General features: G+C 44.1%; 1 protein-coding gene across 6 annotated transcripts in view; it reads left to right on the top strand.

Moving 5' to 3' along the window:
* LOC121269544 (basal cell adhesion molecule-like) overlaps nt 1–22,206 on the top strand; it is a 265,738-nt gene that overhangs the window by 64,072 nt on the left and 179,460 nt on the right. Inside the window, exon 1 of one of the 6 annotated variants that reach the window (XM_041174215.1) lies at nt 6,077–6,214. The exons of 3 other annotated variants lie outside the window; for them this stretch is intronic. In XM_041174215.1, coding sequence (XP_041030149.1) covers nt 6,130–6,214 — 85 coding nt within the window. In that variant the 5' untranslated portion in view covers nt 6,077–6,129. Of the gene's footprint in view, nt 1–6,076; nt 6,215–22,206 lie in introns of those variants that run through there. 2 more of the 6 variants (XM_041174217.1, XM_041174216.1) reach the window with 2 other exon arrangements.

Genomic DNA, 22,206 nt, shown 5'->3' with positions numbered 1-22,206 from the left:
ACCCTGAGGAACTCCTGCAGTGATGTCCTGGAGCTGAGACAACTGATCTCCAACAACCACAACAATGTTCCTTTGTGCTAGGTGTGACTCCAACCAGCAAAGAGTTTTCCCCCTGATTCCCATTGACTCCAGTTTTGCTAGGGCTCCTTGATGCCACACTCAGTCAAATGCTGCCTTGATGTCAAGGGCAGTCACTCTCACCTCATCTCAGGAGTTCAGCTCTTTTGTCCATGTTTGAACCAAGGCTACAATGAGGTCAGGAGCTGAGTTGTCCTGGCGGAACCCAAACTGTGCATAGTGAGCAGGTTATTGCTAAGCATGTGCCGCTTGATAGCACTGTTGATAACCCGTTCCATTACTTTACTGTTGATGGAGAGTAGACCGATTGGGGCAGTAATTGGCCGGGTTGGATTTGACCTGCTTTTTGTGTACAGTACATACCTGGGCAATTTTCCACATTGCCGGGTAGATGTTGTAGCTGTTCTGCAACAGCTTGGGCTAGGGGCGTGGCAAGTTCTGGAGCACAAGTCTTCAGTACTATTGTCGGAATAGTAGTGGGGAAAGAACTGGTGCAGAAGGAACAGTTGAAGATTGGTCAACAAAATGAAACATCAGATCCAGTTGAGGTGCAGCTGGAAAAACTATATCACATGTTCATCTCTGGTCAGTCAGAGGTAAGTGGAAGGAAAGGTTGGTGCCACAGCGCCACAATCTGGGAGATTTAGCTAGGAGGACCACATGAGTGCCATTAATAATGCCAGTGAAATCAGTAAGAATTTTTCTGATAGCAGTAATGGAAATAGAGATGGAAATAGGGTGTGGGTGACAGAATTTCAAGTTTACAGGAAAATAGTATCACTTCACTCTGTCTCATAAAAAAGAAACCTACAAAATTTGTACAGGGCTCACCGGGCAGATGCTGGGAGACTATTTTCCCCTGACTGGAGATGATGTAGTTTTTGATAAGAAAAATCAGGGGATCCTTGCTGTGCAAACTATAACTGTCTATTCAACAAGTGACTAAGGAAATGGAAATGGATAGTATGAGAGTTTGAGACAGTTAGATACTTTCGTGAGAGAAGAATTGAGGGATACATTGGAGCTCATTTAAGACAAAAGATTTCTTTTTACATAACTTTTTGTTCCTAAATTTTATTATGTTTTAAAGATTCTTATACCCACAGTAGAATCTGGACTGTGGTTTTATATAAATGGTGTGGATTGTCAAAAAAAGATTATTAGATCTTGCACACTGGGAAGCAATTCTAATCCAAAAGTCAGCACTAACATGGGAAAGGTTATTAGTGTCGGCTTTCTGTTGGCAGAGAAATGTATCAGGGCAGGCATTTTTAATCACTGGACTGGAGCCCCCTGGGGTTCAAGGCCTGTGAAATGATCATAGTTTTTTTTTAAGGTTTGTAGAAGAATGTTAAACTTATTTGTATTGATGATTTTGTCCAAAAGAGACTAAAGACCCACGAAAAGTTAAGCCCCTCACATGAGCATATGTTAACTCTCAGATCCTTAACCCTTTCTTTCCCTTTCTCTGGCACATCAATTTTAGGCAGCTTTTATATGCTCATCATGTTTAGATCTCAATGAATCAGTAAGTAAATGTATTGCCTGTTGCAATACTGAGCAATTCAAACCAGGAAGCCCTAGATTTGATTCTTGGTCTGTGCTGAATTAACCAGTGTATTCCCAGGTGGTAATGGTGATGATGTATTTTAGCTCAGCACTTCAGGATTAGGCAGGATGAATCAACCAGGTTTTCCATTCCTGGCAGCCACCCAGTGAAACCTGCAGGAAGGTGCATGGCTGGATGTGAGGTGAGATGGGACCTGGCTTTGTTGTGATATCACCTATTGTTGAATAACTGTTCACACTTTCAAGGCTCAGGCTTAAGAAATGGTGGGGAACCAGAAGGCATTTAGGGTCTATGCAAATGTGGCAAGAATCTGTGCCACAGGAGAGTGGAACAAAATTGGAAAACAACCCTAAAGGAGATACTGTCATTATGGACATTACTCAATAGCGTGCCTACACGAGAATGAACACACTGCAAAAGGGTGCTTGATGATCAAGGTCCAAGGCCACAGGTGCCATGTGGTCAGCTCTCAATCTTTTTTGAGTTGGTAAGCTGGCTATAGGGGCTAGTGCAACCAGATGTTTTTCTCTGCCAGAATCTTCTGTTCTGGAATCTAGGTTTGGTGATGGGCGCAGAAGTGAGTTTTCTAATATCCGTTGCGGGGGGTGGGGGGGGGGGTGGTGGAATGGCTGACTATGCTCAATCTTGCACTGTTCAGCTCATTACATTGCTATAATTTTAATCTGTGTTGTTATTTAATTCCTTCTGTTGTTAATTTTGTGCTGTACTGTAACTCACAGGAATATTGGATTAGGAGGTATCCCACACTCCTCAAACCTGTTCTGCCATTCTATTTAATCGTGGCTGATCAACCCTATTTGCCAGCCTCTGCTCCATATCCCATAATACTCTAATTGATTGCAGCCTTGAAAATTTCAACTGACTCAGCTTCCATTTTGGGGAAGAGAGTTCCAGAGTTCCACAACCATTTGTATGAATAAATATGCATCTGTAAAGAGCTCACCAATTCTCGCAGCAGAGGCAGGCAGGAAGTTGCCATCTTCACTGTTACCTCATGGGCCAAAGGTCCGGTGCCATATTTAAAGAGCACTTGGACAGCCTGCATTATCTACTTCCTTCTTTGCCTGGCCTCTGCTCCATTTCTTCCCCGCTAACCCCTCCTCCCTTCCTTGGTCATCCTCCACACAACTTGCATCACCCCCACCTGGTCTCAAGAATAGACTGACATTTACAGACGCTCCCCAAAGAGGACATGAGTAATCCCATCAGTAATCTTGGATGAAGCCTACCTCGCCTGGTGCGTGCCACTTATGTGAAATCGTGAATGTGAATGCTCTAATTTCTTGCTGGCAGGGAACTTAATTTGGAGCTGGAGCTTAATTCCCTCCCGCAAGCTGGCCATGTAATAAACACGCATGACATGCTAATGCATGACAAAGGACTGCCTGACATTGTTTGTCGGGAAGCTTGACCCACCTTTAAAGTCCAGGTAACTAAAAGGAGATGGTGAAATGCCCCCTGTGGGATTAGAAGAGCATAAACAGGCATGGAAGGCAGTCATGCTGGATGCTAATGTGGAATCTGCTTCACCTGAAAGGATGTGGAAGAAAACATCTTATTTGTAAAGTTCCAAGATAAACCTGAGGATGATATCAGATGAATTACATTACAGCACAGATTAAAAATATAGTAAAGTAATATACCACAGAGAGTACCAATAGGCAAACTGCTCCTTTGGAGGGCCAGCACGGACATTACAGTCTACTTTTGTGTTGTTGTAACCATTCTATGATTCTGTGACTATTCTACCTTGCACTGCTAAATGTGGGCGTTGCTGTCAATTATTTTATATTTCTATATGTGTGTCTGTGTGCCAATTATTTGTATTAATACATAGGAATAATTATCCAAGAAGTTGCACATAACCTGTTGGTTTGCTTGGATACTTTCACAGAAGATTATGGGTAACCTGAAAATATCCAGTAACCAGATGGGACTGGATCATAGAGGGAGGAATGATTGGTTTATTTCAGTAATATTAGAGTACTGGAAAATTAATGAATAAACTGCAGAGAAAGAACTGACAGTACAAAAGCACTCACTCTGTGCTTTCGTCTTTAACCAATAAAGTACTATCTGTACACTGCTTTTTGGCTGCACGTCTGGTTCCAGGGGTGACACATCAGAAATTATATGCATGCCTCTACACACTGCTCCTCTCTGAGATCCAGACAAGGATTAACACAGTTACCAAGAACAATTAGGGATGAACATTAAATGCTGGCCTAGCCAGTGACACTCACATCCTATAAATGAAATTTTAAAAAAATGACCTGTGAAGTGAAAGTGGTCACCCAGCTAAATTTCTGTACCATTTGCCAGCCTCTGCTCCATATCCCATAATACTCTAATTGATTGCAGCCTTGAAAATTTCAACTGACCATTTTGGGGAAGAGAGTTCCAGAAATCCACAACCATTTGTGTCTATAAATGCTTCCTGAGTTCACTCGACTGGCCTGGCTCTAATTTTAAGGTTATGTTCCTTTTGCCTGGATTCCCCTACCAGAGGAAATAATTTCTCTGCATCTGCCCTATTGAATCTCATTAACATTTTTGACACCTCGATTAGATCACCCTGAACCTTCCAAACTCGAGGGGTTACAAACGAAATTTATGCTACCTATCCTCAAATTAACCCTCTAAGCCCTGGTGAAACTGCTGTTCTGGCTCAGATGCAGTGCCTAAAAGTGAATACAGTCTTTTAGATGGGTTCTGGCCAAGACAATGTAACTGAAGCATCACTTCTTTACTTTTGTATTCTAACCCCAATGAGATAATCCAGTACTGTAGTCTATACAAAGAAATTACAAATGGAATGCAGCCATTCATTCTAACCTATCTGATGGTGTTTACCTTCAAGTGAGCAAATGGCTATAATCTCAGTTATCCATCCTGTTCCTATATCCCTTCGACATTTTTTCCTTCACTGAACTATCCAATCTAACCTGATTCCTTGATCAAGGACTCTTCGTGCTAACAGCTGGTGCCTGTTGGCAGATTATGGCCCTACAGATTTTCTACCTGTTCAAATTTATAGGCAGAAAATCAGGTGCCTATAATTCTCCAACTAGTGTCCTTTATGACAATATTGCCTGATCTTGGCATTTTGTTGTGTTTGTTGCATTCTTCTGTGTTGCTGTTACCTGAGGTGTATTGTTGCTGAATTGAATTAATTATTGGCTTTCATGTTATTCTCTATCCTAAAATATTGTGACATTATTCTCTTTATTTTTATTCTATGATCTATTATTTCACTGGATTTTCATCCCCTAAGTTTCTCTCTATCCACCTCCTTTCTTTTAAAACGTTCTTTAAACTATTCCTTTGACCAAACGTTTAGTCACATATCTTAAATGTCTCCCTAATTGAAATCAGAAAATGCTGGAAATATTCAGTAGGTCTGGCAGCATCTGTGGAGAGGAAAAGAGTTAATATTTCAGTTCTCGTCAGAACTGGAGAAAATTACGAGATGTAACAGATTTTAAACAAGTGTAGAGGCAGAGAAAGGGAGAGGGGAGGGAAGAAGAAAAGGAAAAGTCTATGTTAGGGTGGCGGGCAGAATGGGAAATTGGATAAGGCAAAAGAATGTGGTGACAGACAGGAAACAAATGATGGGTTTAGAAAAGATGTGAATGAGAAGAGCAGAACCATTACCAACACTACTGCCCAAAAAATGGGAGCAGTGGTTATGAGCTGAAATTGGTGAACTCAGAGCTGAGCCTGATGGGTTGTAAAGTTCCGAATCAAAGGATGAGGGACTGTTCCTCCAGCTTACATTGAGTTTGACTGGAACAGTGCAGGAGGCCAAGAGAGGTCAGACTGGGAAGTGAGCCAGAGAACTAAAATGACAAGTGACAAAAAGCTCATGGTCACTCGGGCAGACTGGAAGGAGGTGTTCTGCAAAGCCGTCACCTGATCTGAGGCTCAGCTACACTACTGGGGTGGGAGCTCCTTTTCCAGAAGCATTCACTCTTTCCTCTCTCCATAGATGCTGCTTGATCTGCGGAGTATTTCCAGAATGTTTTGTTTATATCTCAGATTTCCAGCATCCAGTAGTATGTTGTCCTTCTAACACTGTATCTGTTTAATCTGTATCTGCTTATGTGGCTTAATGTTTTTTTCTGTTCACAGTCCCGTGCAGCGCTTTGGGATGTTGTATTACTTTAAAAATATAATAAATACAAATTGTATTAAGCTGTTAAATAATTACTCCACATTTAGTCTACATTAACTCTTATATTTATTTACTTTATTATTGTATTCTACTTTCTGTATTGCTCTGCATGGTTACTCTGCTGTATATATACTCACAAATACATTGCTTTGCTGGTTGTATTGTGCGGGGGCTGGCCTCTGTGTTGTGGGTGGGATTTGGCCGTTCCTCAATACCCTCGCCACCCTCCCTCCTGAGCTGCTGCTTCCCTTGGTTTCATTCTTCTCCCGAGTCTCCAGGTGGAAACATGTCTTCAGCAGCCACACCAAGGTCAGCATCAGTAAGCGGGGGACTCTGTCTCACCCTCTTCATTCTCACACTCGCTCTCACAGGTAAGAAATGCCGAGTTAACTGTCACCCCGCCCCAAGGCTGCGCCGGGGGAAGGCGGATTCTCTCCACCTCCAGGTGTCTGCAGATAACAAATTTGTCGATTTCACTGAAACTAACTCAAAGCAACAAATGAATCGGTAGAAAAAGAACTGCAGGAATTTTTCGGGGGGAATTGCAGCTTTTTCTCCATAGTTTGCAGAGGGAGGGATTTTGTGCCTTTTCTTTTAAAAAAAAAAGTCTGTTTGAACGTTCATGTCCAGTAGTAAATAACTCGAGTGTTTATGCGATGCGGTAGTTTGAGCTTTTACTAATGTGTGGGGAGAAGAGTATTGGTCCCGAGGAGGGGACTCCTGCATCGGCGCTGTCTGAACTAAGTCTTGGGATACCCAGCACCCACACTGAGTCCACAGATCAGATCTGAAACTTTGGGCTGTAAAGTTTCGCGGCTTTTTGAGTTCTGTCTCCGAAATGTGGAATCGGAGGTTGGCAGGAGCCCGCCTCATCCGGAAGATTAAACGAAGAGTAGAGAGAGGGAGAGTGTGAATGAGAAGCCAAAGGGGAGATGAGAAGAGAGGAGTGGAACCGAGCAAGGCGGAAAAGGAGAGAGAATGAATTTTTAAAAAAAACACAGGAAAAAGAGAGAAATGGGACTGAGAAGATATGCGAGATTGAAATAACACGAAGCAGGAAAGACAAAATAACGGAGAAAATGACAATGAGATTGGGACAACAAATGAAGTCGTTTGGAGCATCTTTTGTAATTGTCGCCAGACCAAGTTACTGATGCACGCTCCTGGAGTAGTTTGTGTACCTATTTTTCTATATTGATACATAATCCCATTAAATGGAGCATTCATAATGAGTTAAATCTATGCATGCATTAACTTGTACATTTTAAAAATGTTGAAGTCTCAAACTCAGCAGTTATAATATTTCACTCAGCTTTGAGATTTCTCTTTTCAACTTCTTCTTTACAAAGCTGGCTTTTAATAAAGTAGAGGGGGCCAGAGTCAGAGCTTAAAGCCACCATTTGTTGAATGTAAAACTGCAGTAGGAATTGAACTAAAAGTCAAATGAGTTTACTGATTCATTTTTATTTTTTCATGAATTTTATTTACGTGCTCCGATTGCTTCCCTGAGGCCAGGGGTCTCTGTGTTTTGAGTTTGAAGTGCCTAATGTTGATGGCAGCCACTCCCTGGAGTGATGGTGAGTTTGTTGGATTATGTTTAACGAAGGCAGCATCTGCCCAGTCCTCGCTCACCAATACTTTCAATGATTCAAACCTTACTTTTTATTAAAAAAATCTATTCCGCTTGTTCAATTATTGTGAAATCGCAACTAACTGATGATATAAAATAAAACAAATCTGGTTTCCACAAGTAACTTAGTCTTTTACCAGGAGGTAGGAAAGCTGTTCATTCCCACCCCAGAGCCCAGACTGTGTTGATCACTCTGAACTGTTGCCTGTTAGAAGAAAATAGGATTCCTTACTTTAAACCCATATATTTAATCTTTATCTTCTTTCTAATGAGCAGCTTTATTCTATTTTTTCATTTCCTCCAATTCCCTCTCCTTCGTCCCTCTTTATTCTGCCAACAGTGTTTTCTTTATCTCGGACTGTCTGCTTCAGCTTCACACTCCAGCTCCGTCTTTCTTTTTCCAACAATCCATGTGCCAGCTCCTCCTTAGGCAGTCCCTCGGGATTGAGCACTTGCTTCCACTCTGGTTCGATAGGTTCTGGGATGGCTGATGAATCCAAGGCGTGATCTGCAAACTCGGCCACATGCAGGGCAGGTGGTGCTTGGAGGGTTGGGTAGATGGGTTGTTTGGAGGTTTGCGCGCTCCCTCCAATACCTCAATTTCACTTCTGCACATTCCTGATGAAGTCTCTCAGTGTTTGCTGCCTTCCTGAATGAGCCTTCTCCATTTTGGTTGGTCACAAGCCAGGGTCTCCTATGAGGTGGCGAGGATGTTTGACCTCATCAGGGATGACCTGAGGACAATCCTATAGTGTTTCCAATGATCGCATTAATTCTGGGCCAACATTGTCCACCTGAGATGTCCAGGATCATCTTTCCCTGATTTTCCATTGCGTGTACATGTCTGAAACTCTTTCTTATACCAGGGGCAACTGCTCTTCATTTCAGAAATTATTTACCGTTCCAATTCCTTGATGTAAGTTTCCAGTAAACGATGTCACTGCATATCTTGCTGGTTTGTAGAATTGAAATATTATCTGTGGACAAAAGTGCATTACAAAGACTGTATTCAGTCTTCATATGTGGTTTCTAAATTGGTTGTTGTTCCTGTTGCTGCAACCTTTTAAAAGCTACATTTTTGTTGTCTCCTTTCTCTCCCAACTCCATGTTGTCATTGCCAGCTCAGGGGATGGGATGAGCAAGTCTGTGGGCATTTCTCCAGATGGCATCAGTGTTATTTGGTCATCCCATCAGGCATTGTGTTTAGGGTACAAGGAAACTGAGCCAGACCTATTTGGGATTGGCCCTGAGGAAAATCCTTGTTTCGGTTCAAATCAGGATGAGAATAAATTGAATCACAGAATGTTTACAGCACAGAAAGAGGCCATTCAATCCATCATGCCTGGCTGGCTCTCTGCAAGCACAATCAGCTAATCCCACACCACAGCCCTTTCCCTGTAGCCCTACAATTCTTTTACTCTTTGGAAAGCTACCACCAAATTCCCAGGCAGTGCATTCAAGATCCTAACCACTCGCTACGTAAAAAAAAGCCTTTCCTTATGTCATCATTGGTTCTTAGAGACGGTGGGATTGGTGCTCGATAGTGTCCACCTACCGACTCTGTCGTCTTACTGGGAGCCTTCAACACTCGTGGGGAATGATAAGGATTCGTGATTAGGAGGAATGGCCTCCCCGATCTGAACCCGAGTGGTGAGTTGTTATTGCACTTCTGTGCTATTCACGGATTGTCCATGACAAACACCATGTTCGAACACAAAAATGCTCATAAGTGTACCTGGTACCAGAGCATCTTGGTTCGAAGGTCAATGATTGACTTGACAGTTGTGTCATCAGACCTAAGGCCGTATGTTCTGGACACTCAGGTGAAATGGGGACGGAGCTGTCAACTGATCACCACTTGGTGGTGAGTTGGATTCGGCGTGTGGGATGTGGGCCACACAGTCATAGGAAGCCCAAACATGCTGTGAGAGTCACCTGGGCATGTCTGGCGAATGTTCCTGTGTGATGATTTAAACTCCAACCTCCCAAAGAATTTCTCTTCTATCCCTTGTGAGGTCAAGGACATTGTGTTCAAATGCACCATGTTCAAGACCTCAATCGTTGAGGCGACTGTGAAAAGCTGGGGCTTGAAGGTGGTCGGCACCTGTCATGGTGGCAACTCTAGGACCTGCTGATTGACAGCAGTGGTGAGGGAGGCTGTCAGATCGAAGAAGGATGCCTTCTGGGCCATTCCCGTGTATAGGTCTCCTGATTCCGTTGAGAGGTACCAGCAGCCCATGAGAGCTACAGCAGCAGTGGTCACTGAAGCAAAAGCTCGGGCTTGGGAGGAGTTTGGAGAGGCCATGGAGACTGAAAACCGGATGGCATCAAAGTTGTTCTGGCAAACCATTCCGCACCTTGGGAGGGGCCGGCAGGATGTCGCCCAAGCTGCTCTCAGCAAGGGTGGGGAAATACTTACCACAATTGGGGAGATCAACAAGAGGTGGAAGGAACACCTTGAGGAACTCCTCAATCCGGTGGATATGCCCTCTTTACAGGAGGCAGTGCCAGAACCCTCCGGTGAGATCGGATCTATCGTTGTTGCTGAGGTTACTGCTGTTGTCAAGGGCCTCCAAAGCGATAAGGCAACAGGGGTGGACGAGATTTGTCCGGAGATGTTGAAGGCACTGGACAATGTTGGGATGTCGTAGCTAATGTGCCTCTTCATTGTTGCATAGAAAGTGGGGACAGTACCGCTGGATTGGCAAACTGGGGTGGTGGACTCCACCTTTAAGAAAGGGGACCAGAGGGTGTGCTCCAATTATAGAGGAATCACACTCCTCAGCCTCCCTGGGAAAGGCTACGCCAGAGTGCTGGAGAAGAGACTTCGTCCATTAGTCAAACCTCAGATTCAGGAGGAACTCTGCAGATTCCACCCTGGCTGTGGAACAGTGGACCAGCTCTTTGCCCTCTCACGGATATTTGAAGGTTTGTGGGAGTTTGCTAATTCGGCCTACCTCTGTTTTGTAGACCTGGAAAAAGCGTATGACCGTGTTCCTCGGGATATTTTGTGGGAGATGCTGCGGGAGTGTGAGGTACCAGTGCTGCTTCTGCGTGCTATCAGGTCCCTCTATTCGCAGAGCATTAAGTCAAATTTGTTCAAGGTGGGCGTTGGACTCCGCCAAGGGTGTGTCTTGTCTCCACTCCTGTTCGTGATTTTCATGGACAAGATATCAAGGCACAGCTGAGGTACGGAGAGTATCCAGTTTGGGGGTGGCATCTCTGCTGTTTGCAGATGATGTTGTGCTTCTTGCCTCATCCGACTGTAATCACCAGTGCGCACTCGAACGTTTTGCTGCCGAGTGTGACATGGCTGGGATGCGGATCAGCACCTCCAAATCTGAGGTCATGGTTCTCTCCCGGAAAAGAGTGGGTTGCTCTCTCCAGGTGAGGGGGAACGGCTTTCCTTAGTGGAGAAGTTCAAGTATCCCAAGGTCTTATTCACGAATGATGGCAGGGTGAGGTTGACCAGCGGATCGGTACGGTGGCTGCAGTTCTGTGGGCGCTGCACCAGTTCGTGGTGGTGAAATGGAAGCTGAGTTTTAGAATAAAGTTCAGTTTACTGGTTGATCTGCGTCCCCATCCCCACCTATGGTCATGAACTGTGGGTAATGACTGAAAGGATGAGATTGCCGTACAAGTGGCAGAAATGAGGTTTCTCTCAGGGTTGCTGGGTGTAATCTCTGGGACAGGAGTTCGGCAATCTGAGAGAGCCTCGGAGTAGAGTTGCTGCTCCTCCGGATCGAGAGGAGCCAGTGGAGGTGGTTCGGGGATCTGATAAGGATGCCCCTGGTAGGCTGCCATTGGAGCTATATTGGGCAAGGCCCACTGGGCGGAGACCTCGATGCCGACCCAGGACATGCTGAAGGATTACATCTCTTGGCTGGCTTGGGAATGCCTGGGAATCCCTCATGAGGAGCTGGAATCTGTGGTTGAGGAAAGGGAAGCCTGGCCGACCCTACTCAGCTCACTGCCACCACAACCCTCACCAGGAGAAGTGGTGTGAAAATGGATGGATGGACAGATCATTGGTTCTTTTGCCATTCACCTTGATCGGCATCCTCTTGTTCTGAATCATCCTGCCAATGGGAACAGTTTCTCTCTATCTACTCTGTCAAGACCTCTCATGATTTTTAACACCTCTATTAAATCTCCTCTCAGCCTTCTCTTCTCTAAGGCGAAGTGCCTCATCTCCGGAACCATTGTTGTAAATATTTTCTGCATCCTCCCTGAATTTCCACATCCTTCCTCAAGTGTGGTACCAGAATTGGACACAATACTCCAGTAGAGTCTGAACCAGTGTTTTATAAAGATTCATCGTAATTTCTTTGCTTTTGTGCTCTATGCCTCAGTTTATAAAATACAGGATCACAGATGCGTTTTTAACCAGTTTATCAATCTGCCCTGCCACCTTGAATGATATGTACAGATATACACCAGGTCTCTCGGCTCCTGAACTTCCTTTAGAATGGCACCCTTTATCTTTCATTGGCCTTTCATTATTCTGCTTACCAAAATATCCCACTTCACAGTTCCCCGCTTTAAATTTTATCTGCCGCATCCGCTCATTCAACTAGCCTGTTTATGTCCCCTTGAAATCTATCACTGTCTTCCTCAGTTTGCAATACTTCCAAGTTTTGTATCATGTGCAAATTTTGAAATTGTTCCCTGAAATCTAGGTCATTAATGTAGATCAAGAAAAGCAGTGCTCCTAAACTGACACCTGGGGAGCCCCACTATATACCCCTTCCAGTTCAAAAAAAACATTCACTTCTCCTCTATTTTCTGTCACTTGGCCAACTTTGTATCTATGCTGCCACTGTCCTTTTCATTCTGTGGGATCATGGATGTGGCGCTGGATCAGAAATCTGTACTGGTTGGATTTAAATCTCACCATTGCAAGTTGCCAAATTGAATTCACAAAAATTATTTCTGCGGAGCACCAGAAAATGAGAATGAAAGCTGTCGTTAAAACTTTAGTCTCCTAAGATTGAAACCTCCTCCACCTTTTCCGAACCCCCTCCCCTCCCTCACCAACCTGGTCTAGTTTTTATAAATTCATTCATGGGATGTGGGCGTCGCTGGCTAAGCCAGCATTTATTTCCCATCCCTAATTGTCCTTGTTCTGATGGCATTTAAGAGTCAACCACATTGCAGTGGGTCTGGAGTCACATGTAGGCCAGACCAGGTGAGGATGGCAGATTTCCTTCCCTAAAGGATATTAGTGAACCAGATAGGTTTTTACAACAATTGGCAATGGTTTCGAGGTCATCATTAGACTTTTAATTCCAAATTTTTATTGAATTCAAATTTCACCAACTTCCGTGGTGCGATTCAAACCCGGGTCACCAGAGCATTACCCTGGGTCTCTGGAATCTTAGTTCAGTGACAATATCACTATGCCACTCAACAGTGTGCATTTAACATCAGTCCCACACTATGTAGATGACTCTTAATACCCTCAAGTCAATTAAGGATGTATAATAAATATTGCTTTTCCCATATTAACTCTCCAGGTCAAAGTGCCTGTGCCAGAATTTAGATAGGTGGAATCTGGAACTGGTATTGTTTACAGCCCTTAAATCTGTAGTCTTTAAAGAAATAGTAGCTAAGTTATGTACAGCTGCATTTTAGCAACTGAATACTCTGAGGATCTAGGCTTGTGGGTTAAATGATATGTTTTTATCCTCATGGAACAGCGTATTCTCTAATTTACCTTAAATAATGTCATACAAGATTCAACAGTGTAATACAAATTGCCAACATTTTTGTGCTGCTGGATCAGCGCCTACTAAGAACTGGGTGGAAACTTTCTCAAACTACTTTTGCAATGAGCTTTGAGATACATTTTCATTCCATCCATCTGGGCTAGATTCAAGCCCAGGTGCTAGAGGTGAAAGGGCATTGTAGTACACCACCCAGTCTCTCTTGATTAATATCTCTTTTTAAAAAAAAACTCAAAAATCTAAACAAAGCACATCACAAATTGTTTGGTGCATTTATAGACTGAATTAGTATGGGGAGTACATATTAATAAACACTATACCAGAACCGGGATCAAGATTAGCTCCACCAACAAGTCTTCAAACATTTGACATTCTAAGAGTTGAAGTGAATGAAAAATTGAAAATGTTGGAAATCAGAAATGAAAAAATAAAATGTTAGAATTTACATATTTATATTATCTTTAAAAATGTTGAAAGCACAGCTAATAGGTCTTTAGCAGGTCTTTATTAAAAGTAGATAGAAAATTTGAATTGTTGACCTCCACCTGTTAACCTAGTTTCCATGAAATGTCCTGACTGGTTTGGCCTACAAAAAGGAGATTCTTCAACCTGCTGAGGATGGTCTACCTCAACCATTACTCATGTCTTTCTTGGATGTTGATTGACCTCCTGGGTTTTTCTGGGATTTTCTGTTTTTAATCCTAATATAAATTGATTTTGGCCAAGAGCACAAATGCCATGGGCTGACTCCAGTTGAACTCTTCATTCGGAAACATGTCTTGATGTTTGCCCATATTTTTACAATATCTTTCTCCTTCCCTGTGAATTATACCATGGAATGGCAATAATTCTTTGTGACAGGTGGTGACGTTACAAAAGCAAATGCTGCAGGAAATTAAATGTATAAGGTATATACAAATCAATTGTGGATTTGGCACGCTGCTCCCTTGCAATATTTCTCTAACATGTTTAAAATTCTGTGATGATTTATTACCTTTGGTCAATGTTACTTAAGTCACAACACTCTTGACATTTTTTTGTTAGAAATTTAATTTTCACCTTCCCTGTGAGAAGCAAACTAGTTTCTTGATGCCCTACAGAGAAATGGTTTGGCATTAGATCTGACAGTAACCGGGAGGATCGTAACGTTGATTATGGGACTAAATAAACTCTTGGGTTGGAGAAGATTCTGTTTGTCTAACAAAGATTTAGCAAAAATGGATAACTCCTTGTCAGAATGGTTGCTGTCTTTGTTGGTGTTAGACTATGATGAGGACTGACATTAATTAATATTACATTTTATTTCGATACCCAGTCTGAAGTCACCATTCTCTGAAATTTGAGCTACACTTTTGGTTTGTGTCAAATTTAGCATTTCAACAAGAATCCTCAGACTCCAATGTTCTAGTTGTTGTTAATCTCAGTTGATAGATTGATGGACCATGTCCTGTACAGCTTTGCTTTAAGAATTAAAGTTTCTCTCAGTTGCATTTTTGGGGGCAAATTTTTACGCATCTTGAGGTGTACGAGATCATAACTTGGAATGTATAGAATAATTTAAATCCAGCCTGAAACTTGCTCTGTGCTGTCCCTATCAAACTCTTGTCAGATGTGTCATAGCCTAAACGGAGATAAAACTGTCCACCCATTATGCCATCCGAAACTTCCACATCAGGTGCAGAACAAGGTAGAATAAAGCTCAGAGATAAAAACAAAAAAACTGCGGATGCTGGAAATCCAAAACAAAAACAGAATTACCTGGAAAAACTCAGCAGGTCTGGCAGCATCGGCGGAGAAGAAAAGAGTTGACGTTTCGAGTCCTCATGACCCTTCGACAGAAGGGTCATGAGGACTCGAAACGTCAACTCTTTTCTTCTCCGCCGATGCTGCCAGACCTGCTGAGTTTTTCCAGGTAATTCTGTTTTTGTTTTAGAATAAAGCTCCCTCTACTGTCCTCCAGAATGCATCTTAACAATTAGTTAGCTTCAGAAGGGTACTCCCTGCTGAACCCATTTAGAACGTTCTAAAATGTTAACAGGACAGTGGCTGGGAAAAGAGGAGTCTGAAAATGAAAACAGTTAGGTTAAACACAGCAGCAAGATATTCTTTAAGTACTCTAACAGCAAGAGAACAGTCAGGGAAAAGAGATCAAGTAAAGAGAGATGAGAACAGAAATTAAAACTAAGGATGAACTTAAAGTACATAACATTTCCTATTGCTTCTCTGAAAAATTCATTATAAAAGACCTTAGTATATTGTTCTTCAGAGAATCCAAGTATATTTATGGACTTAGATGTCAATGAAATGGAAGTTCTAAATGGCGTTTAAGTGCCAAGGGAGACAGTGGGCTGGGTCTTTCTTCATTACCTTGTGCAAAATCAGGTCAGGCCAGCCTTTCATGCTAGTTCCCCCTTATCTACCACTACTTCCTGCTGCCACCTGGTGTAGGTGGTGGTAAGTGCAGCGCTAGCGCTGCTAATAGCCCAAAATGGACATTATTTAATGGAGATGATGGGAATCTTGCCTGCTGGCTGGAGAGTTCGCAAGAGTCCAGTGTTACTTCCTTGAGGAATTAGGTGCCAATCAGGTACTTAAGTGGCCAGTGGCAACCCTTCCCTGGAAAATCCCGCCCCGACCAATCAAAGGCTGGCATCTGTTAATTGTGGGCAATGCCAATGTGAGTGGTGGCAGCTGCCAGCAATGCACCCATCAAAGACTAAGGATCAATAAGGAATGCCAAGCACAAGTGAGTGAAGGCAGAATGGGGTTGCAGGAGTTGGGGGAAGGGTTATCAGCAAAGAAAGGGGAGGTGGCCCTCAGCAGGCCTCACCTTCCTGATGCTGGGGGTCTCAATCAGACATTGAGTGCTTTTGAATGAGGGACCTCCCGGAGCATGTTTGGGTTTCCTACATGGTGAATGGCCTGCCCACCGCCTGTATATTAATTGCCCACTTAAGGGCCTCATGGTGTGGGAAGGTCATCCATGAGCCTTCCTGCCCAGGACTTAAACGGGGCAGACCTGGCACCTGATTAAATACACCCCTGTCTTCCAACATCTCAGGGGAGGGCATTAAATTCCACCCAATGTCTACAAGTGGATGAAAGTTATGAGGAGTTATTTGTCTGCTGAAGACTGCAAAGCTATAGCTCCTTCAATCTTTAGAGTTCTGCTGCCGTTTAAGGTCTCCTACTTTTAGATGTCACTAGCATCCTCACCACTGCAATGACAGCTCACCCCACAGTGACCTGCTGTGCATGGGTTGGCCAGCAATTCCACACCCTCCACCCCACAGGCATTTACAGGAACAGCCACCCCACTTACTGGAACAAGGAAAATTCAATCCAAGAACAGGTTGACTCAAGGGAGACGGTGCAGTAGGGGTAATGTCACTGGACTGGGCCAGGATTTTCCAGCCCTGCGAAAAATCAATGGACTTTTGGCTGGCCCAATGCATCTCCAGCAGGGATGGAAAATCCCACCCCTAGACTCATGCTATGGGGGGGAGGGGGGGGTGCTGGGTTCAAATCCCATCACGGCAGCTGGTGAAATTTGAATTCAGTTGATAAATCTGGAATATAAAGCTCTTCTCAGTAATGGTGACTATGACAGCTATCATTGATATTGTTAAAAACGCTTCTGGTTCACTAATGGCCTTACCTGGTCTGGCCTACATATGACTCACGATCCACAGCAATGTGTTTGACTCTTCACTGTACTCTGAAATGGCCTAGCAAGGCACTCAATTCAAGGGCAATTAGGGATGAGCAACAAATGCTGGCCTCACCAGCAATGCACGCATCCTATGAAAGAATAAAAAGAAGAATCAAAATTTTTTACATAGTGAGAGAGTAACTCAATGCTGGTGAGATCTCACTGGAATGGTAATAAACAACATCAAAACTACTTGAAACAAAAGATGAAAATCAAATCTGGGAAGCTACAAATTCATTAATTATATACTTGTAACATATAAAAGAATGGAAGCAACAAATCAGCAGCAAACTTTAAAATTATTTATAAAATAATATTTTAGTAAGTACAAGACATTGTGGCTTCAGAAGGGGAAGTCTTAACTAACCAACCAAGTTGACCTTGAGGAAGTGACATCATGTGGTGAAAATTGTATCTAGACTTCCAGAAAGCATGTGAAAGAGTTCCCTGTGAAAGGCAGTGGTACATTAGTTCGTCAGTGAGAGTTGGGGGTAAAATCTGGAAAAGGATAAGAAATTGGCTGAAAGGTTACTAGTTAGAGGAATGACAACAATTTGGACCAAGTCCTGAGCACAGTTCTATTACTTGTAAATCTTGTCAAAACTCTGTCTAGTTATGGTCACCAGGACACAAGGCAATTGAGAGAAGAGGGCTTTAAGTCTGAATCCTAGAATCACAGAATCTCACAGCCCTTCGGCCCATCAGGTCTGCACCGACACGTGAGAAACACCTGACCTACCTACCTAATCCCATTTACCATCACTTGCCCCGTAGCCTTGAATGTTATGACGTGCCAAGTGCTCATCCAGGTACTTTTTAAAGGATGTGAGGCAACCCGCCTCCACCACCCTCCCAAGCAGCGCATTCCAGACCGTCACCACCCTCTGGGTAAAAACGTTTTTCCTCACATCCACCCCTAAACCTCCTGCCCCTCACCTTGAACTTATGTCCCCTTGTGACTGACCCTTCAACTAAGGGGAACAGCTGCTCCCTATCCACCCTGTCCATGCCCCTCATAATCTTGTACACCTCGATCAGGCCACCCCTCAGTCTTCTCTGCTCCAACGAAAACAACCCAAGTCTATCCAACCTCTCTTCATAACTTAAACGTTTCATCCCAGGCAACATCCTGGTGAATCTCCTCTGCACCCCCTCCAGTGCAATCACATCCTTCCTATAATGTGGCGACCAGTACTGCACACAGTACTCCAGCTGTAGCCTCTCCAAGGTTCTATACAACTCCAACATGACCTCCCTACTTTTATAATCTATGCCTCGATTGATAAAGGCAAATGTCCCATATGCCTTTTTCACCACCCCACTAACATGCGCCTCCACCTTCAGAGATTTATGGACACACTACCAAGGTCCCTTTGTTCCTCAGAACTTCCTAGTGTCATGTCGTTCATTGAATACTTCCTTGTCAAATTACTCCTTCCAAAGTGTATCACCTCACACATTTCAGGGTTAAATTCCATCTACCACTTACCATTTGATCATCCGGTCTATATCTTCCTGTAGCCCAAGACACTCAACCTCACTGTTAACCATCTGGCCAATCTTTGTGTCATCCGCAAACTTACTAATCTTACCCCCGACATAGTCATCTATGTTGTTTATATAAATGATGATTAATAGGGGACCGAGCACAGATCCCTGTGGTACGCCACTGGACACTGGCTTCCAGTCACTAAAGCATCCTTCTGTCATCACCCTCTGTCTCCTACAACTAAGCCAATTTTGAATTCACCTTATCAAATTACCCTGTATCCCATGTGCATTTGCCTTCTTTATAAGTCTCCCATGTGGGACCTTGTCAAAGGCTTTGCTGAAATCCATATAAACTACATCAACTGCACTACCCTCATCTACACACCTGGTCACCTCCTCAAAAAATTCAATCAAATTTGTTAGGCATGACCTCCCTCTGACAAAACCATTTTGACTGTCCCCAGCATTAAAACACTGAGGTATTCAGATGAATTTGAGAAACTGGGCCATTTTGCCTCAAGAGAATGACCTGGGGAGCATTATAGGAGTAGCCATAAACCATGATAGTGATACTTGGGTTGAATTTTATTTGTCCCCGCCAGGAGTCTGTAGTTAGCAGGGTGGGTGCCCACCCCACCAGCACCCTGCCCTCCCTCAAGCTCACCCTCATAATATGGAACATGGGCAGGTGCAGAAATTGACAGTCCACCTGGCATATTTAAATGAATGATTAGGGGTCAACTGAGTTTGTTTACAAGCCAGTTGGCCCCTATCATACGCTGCCCATGCTATAAAATGGTTAAAAAAAACTTTTTTAAAGGGTGGAAAGGAAGCAGGGTACTATCTTCGGTGGGTGCTAGTTGCGCACCGGGGGGAGGGGCAACACCTCTAAGATAGTAGTTCCCCCCCCACCCCCCCCACCACTTCCTAGCCACTTGCTCCAGAAAACACAACACTTCCCTGCTGCCATCTCTAAACTGCCCAAACCCTCCCTGCCCAAGACCCCGGGCTTACTTGGCTTCGGGATCCATGGGTCATCTTTTTGTTCCAATTGCACTCTGGCAGCTGTCAGCCGATCTGGTTCTTAAAAGAAAATTCTTTCATGGGTTATGTGTGTCACTGGCTGGGCCAGCATTTTGTTGCCCACCCCTAATTGCGCTTGTGGTGGTGGGCTGCCTTCTTGAACCACTGCAGTCCATGTGGCGTAGGTACACCCACAGTGCTGTTAGGGAGGGGGTTCCAGGATTTTGACCCAGCGACAGTGAATGAACAGTGATATATTTCCAAGTCAGGACAGTGTGTGGATTGGAGGGGAACTTCCAGGTTCCCATATTCCCATGCATCTGCTGCCCTTGTCCTTCTAAGTGCTAGAGGTCGTGGGTTTGGAAGTTGCTGTCGAAGGAGCCTTGGTGAGTTGCTGTAGTGAATTTTGTAGATGGTATACATTGCTGCTACTGTGCGCTGGTGGTGGAGGGAGTGAATGCTTGTGGATGGGGTGCCAATCAAGCAGGCTGCTTTGTCCTCGCTACAGTTGATCTTCTTGTGTGTTGTGGGAGCTGCATTCATCCAGGCAAATGGAGAGTATTCCATCACACTCCTGACTTGTGCCTTGTAGATAGTGGACTGGCTTTGGGGAGTCAGGAGGTGAGTCACTCTCCATAGAATTCCTTGCGTCTAAGCTGCATTTGTAGCCACAGTATTTATCTATGTCCAGATCAGTTTCTAGTGAAAGGTAACCCCCAGGATGTTGATATTGGGGTTTCAGTTTTGGTAATGCCAATGAATGTCAAGAGGCGATGGTTAGATTCTCTGTTGTTGGAGATGGTCATTGCCTGACACTTGTGTGGTGCGAATGTTACTTGTTGCTTATCAGCCCAAACCTGGGTATTGTCCAGGCCTTGCTGCATATGGTCAAGGACTGCCTTAATATCTGAGGAGTCGCGAATGGTGCTGAACATTGTGCAATCATCGGCAAACATCCCCGCTTCTGACCTTATGATGGAATCCTATAATATGATTGAATGTCAAGGGGGGATGGTTAGATTTTCTCTTGTTGGAGATGTTCATGCCTGAATGTTACTTGCCATTTGTAAGCTCAATCCTGGATGTTGTCCAGGTCTTGCTGCATTTGGACATGGGCCGCTTCAGTATCTGAGGAGTCGTGAATGGTGCTGAACATTGTGCAATCATCAGCGAACATCCCCACTTCTGACCTTATGATGGAAGGAAGATCATTGATGAAGCAGCTGAAGATGGTTGGATCTAGGACACTACCCTGAGGAACACCTGCAGTGATGTCCTGGAGCTGAGATGTCTGACCTTCAACAACCATCTTCCTTTGTATGACTCCAAGCAATGAAGAATTTTCCTCCGATTCCCATTGCCTCCAGTTTTGCTCGGGCTCCTTGATCCACAGAGATAAAAACAAAAAACTGCGGATGCTGGAAATCTAAAACAAAAACAGAATTACCTGGAAAAACTCAGCAGGTCTGGCAGCATCGACGGAGAAGAAAAGAGTTGACATTTCACATCCTCATGACCCTTCAACAGAACTGAATGAATATTAGGAGAGGGGTGAAATATAAGCTGATTTAAGGTGGGGGGTGGTGGGGAGAGAGAAGTGGAGGGGGGGTTGGGGAGAGAGAAGTGGGGGGGTATGGTTGTAGGGACAAGCAAGCAGTGATAGGAGCAGATAATCAAAAGATGTCACAGACAGAAGAACAAAGAGGTGTTGAAGGTGGTGATATTATCTAAACGAATGTGCTAATTAAGAATGGATGGCAGGACACTCAAGGTACAGCTCTAGTGGGGGTGGGGTCGAAAGGCTAACAGGGCATAAAAGATATAGATTTAAAAATAATGGAAACAGGTGGGAAAAGAAAAATCTATATAAATTATTGGAAAAAACAAAAGGAAGGGGGAAGAAACGGAAAGGGAGTGGGGATGGAGGAGGGAGTTCAAGATCTAAAGTTGTTGAATTCAGTATTCAGTCCTGAAGGCTATAAAGTGCCTAGTCGGAAGATGAGGTGCTGTTCCTCCAGTTTGCGTTGGGCTTCACTGGAACAATGCAGCAAGCCAAGGTCAGACATGTTGGCAAGAGAGCAGGGTGGAGTGTTGAAATGGCAAGCGACAGGGAGGTTTGGGTCATTCTTGCGGACAGACTGCAGGTGTTCTGCAAAGCGGTCGCCCAGTTTACATTTGGTCTCTCCAATGTAGAGGAGATCGCATTGGGAGCAACGAATGCAGTAGACTAAGTTAGGGGAAATGCAAGTGAAATGCTGCTTCACTTGAAAGGAGTGTTTGGGCCCTTGGACTGTGAGGAGAGAGGAAGTGAAGGGGCAAGTGTTGCATCTTTTGCGTGGGCATGGGGAGGAGTCATAGGTGGAGGTTGAGGAGTGGAGGAGTGGACCAGGGTGTCCCGGAGGGAACGGTCCCTACAGAATGCCGCCGGGGGGGTGAAGGGAAGATGTGTTTGGTGGTGGCATCATGCTGGAGTTGGTGGAAATGGCGGAGGATGATCCTTTGAATGCGGAGGCTGGTAGGGTGATAAGTGAGGACCCTATCATGTTTCTGGGAGGGAGGAGAAGGCGTGAGGGCGGATACACATCGATGATTACTTCGGTGCTGCTTCATGCTCTCGTCGGGACCTGGAAAAATTTATTAATTTTGCTTCCAATCTCCACCCCTCCATCATTTTCACATGGTCCATCTCTGACACTTCCCTTCCCTTCCTTGACCTCTCTGTCTCAATTTCTGGTGATAGACTGTCCACCAATATCCATTACAAGCCTACCGACGACTACA

This window comes from Carcharodon carcharias, chromosome 25, assembly GCF_017639515.1.
Source record: "Carcharodon carcharias isolate sCarCar2 chromosome 25, sCarCar2.pri, whole genome shotgun sequence".
NCBI classification, from domain to species: domain Eukaryota; kingdom Metazoa; phylum Chordata; class Chondrichthyes; order Lamniformes; family Lamnidae; genus Carcharodon; species Carcharodon carcharias.
The sequence above is the reverse complement of the archived record's forward strand: the minus strand, read 5'-3'. Positions and strand labels throughout refer to the sequence as shown.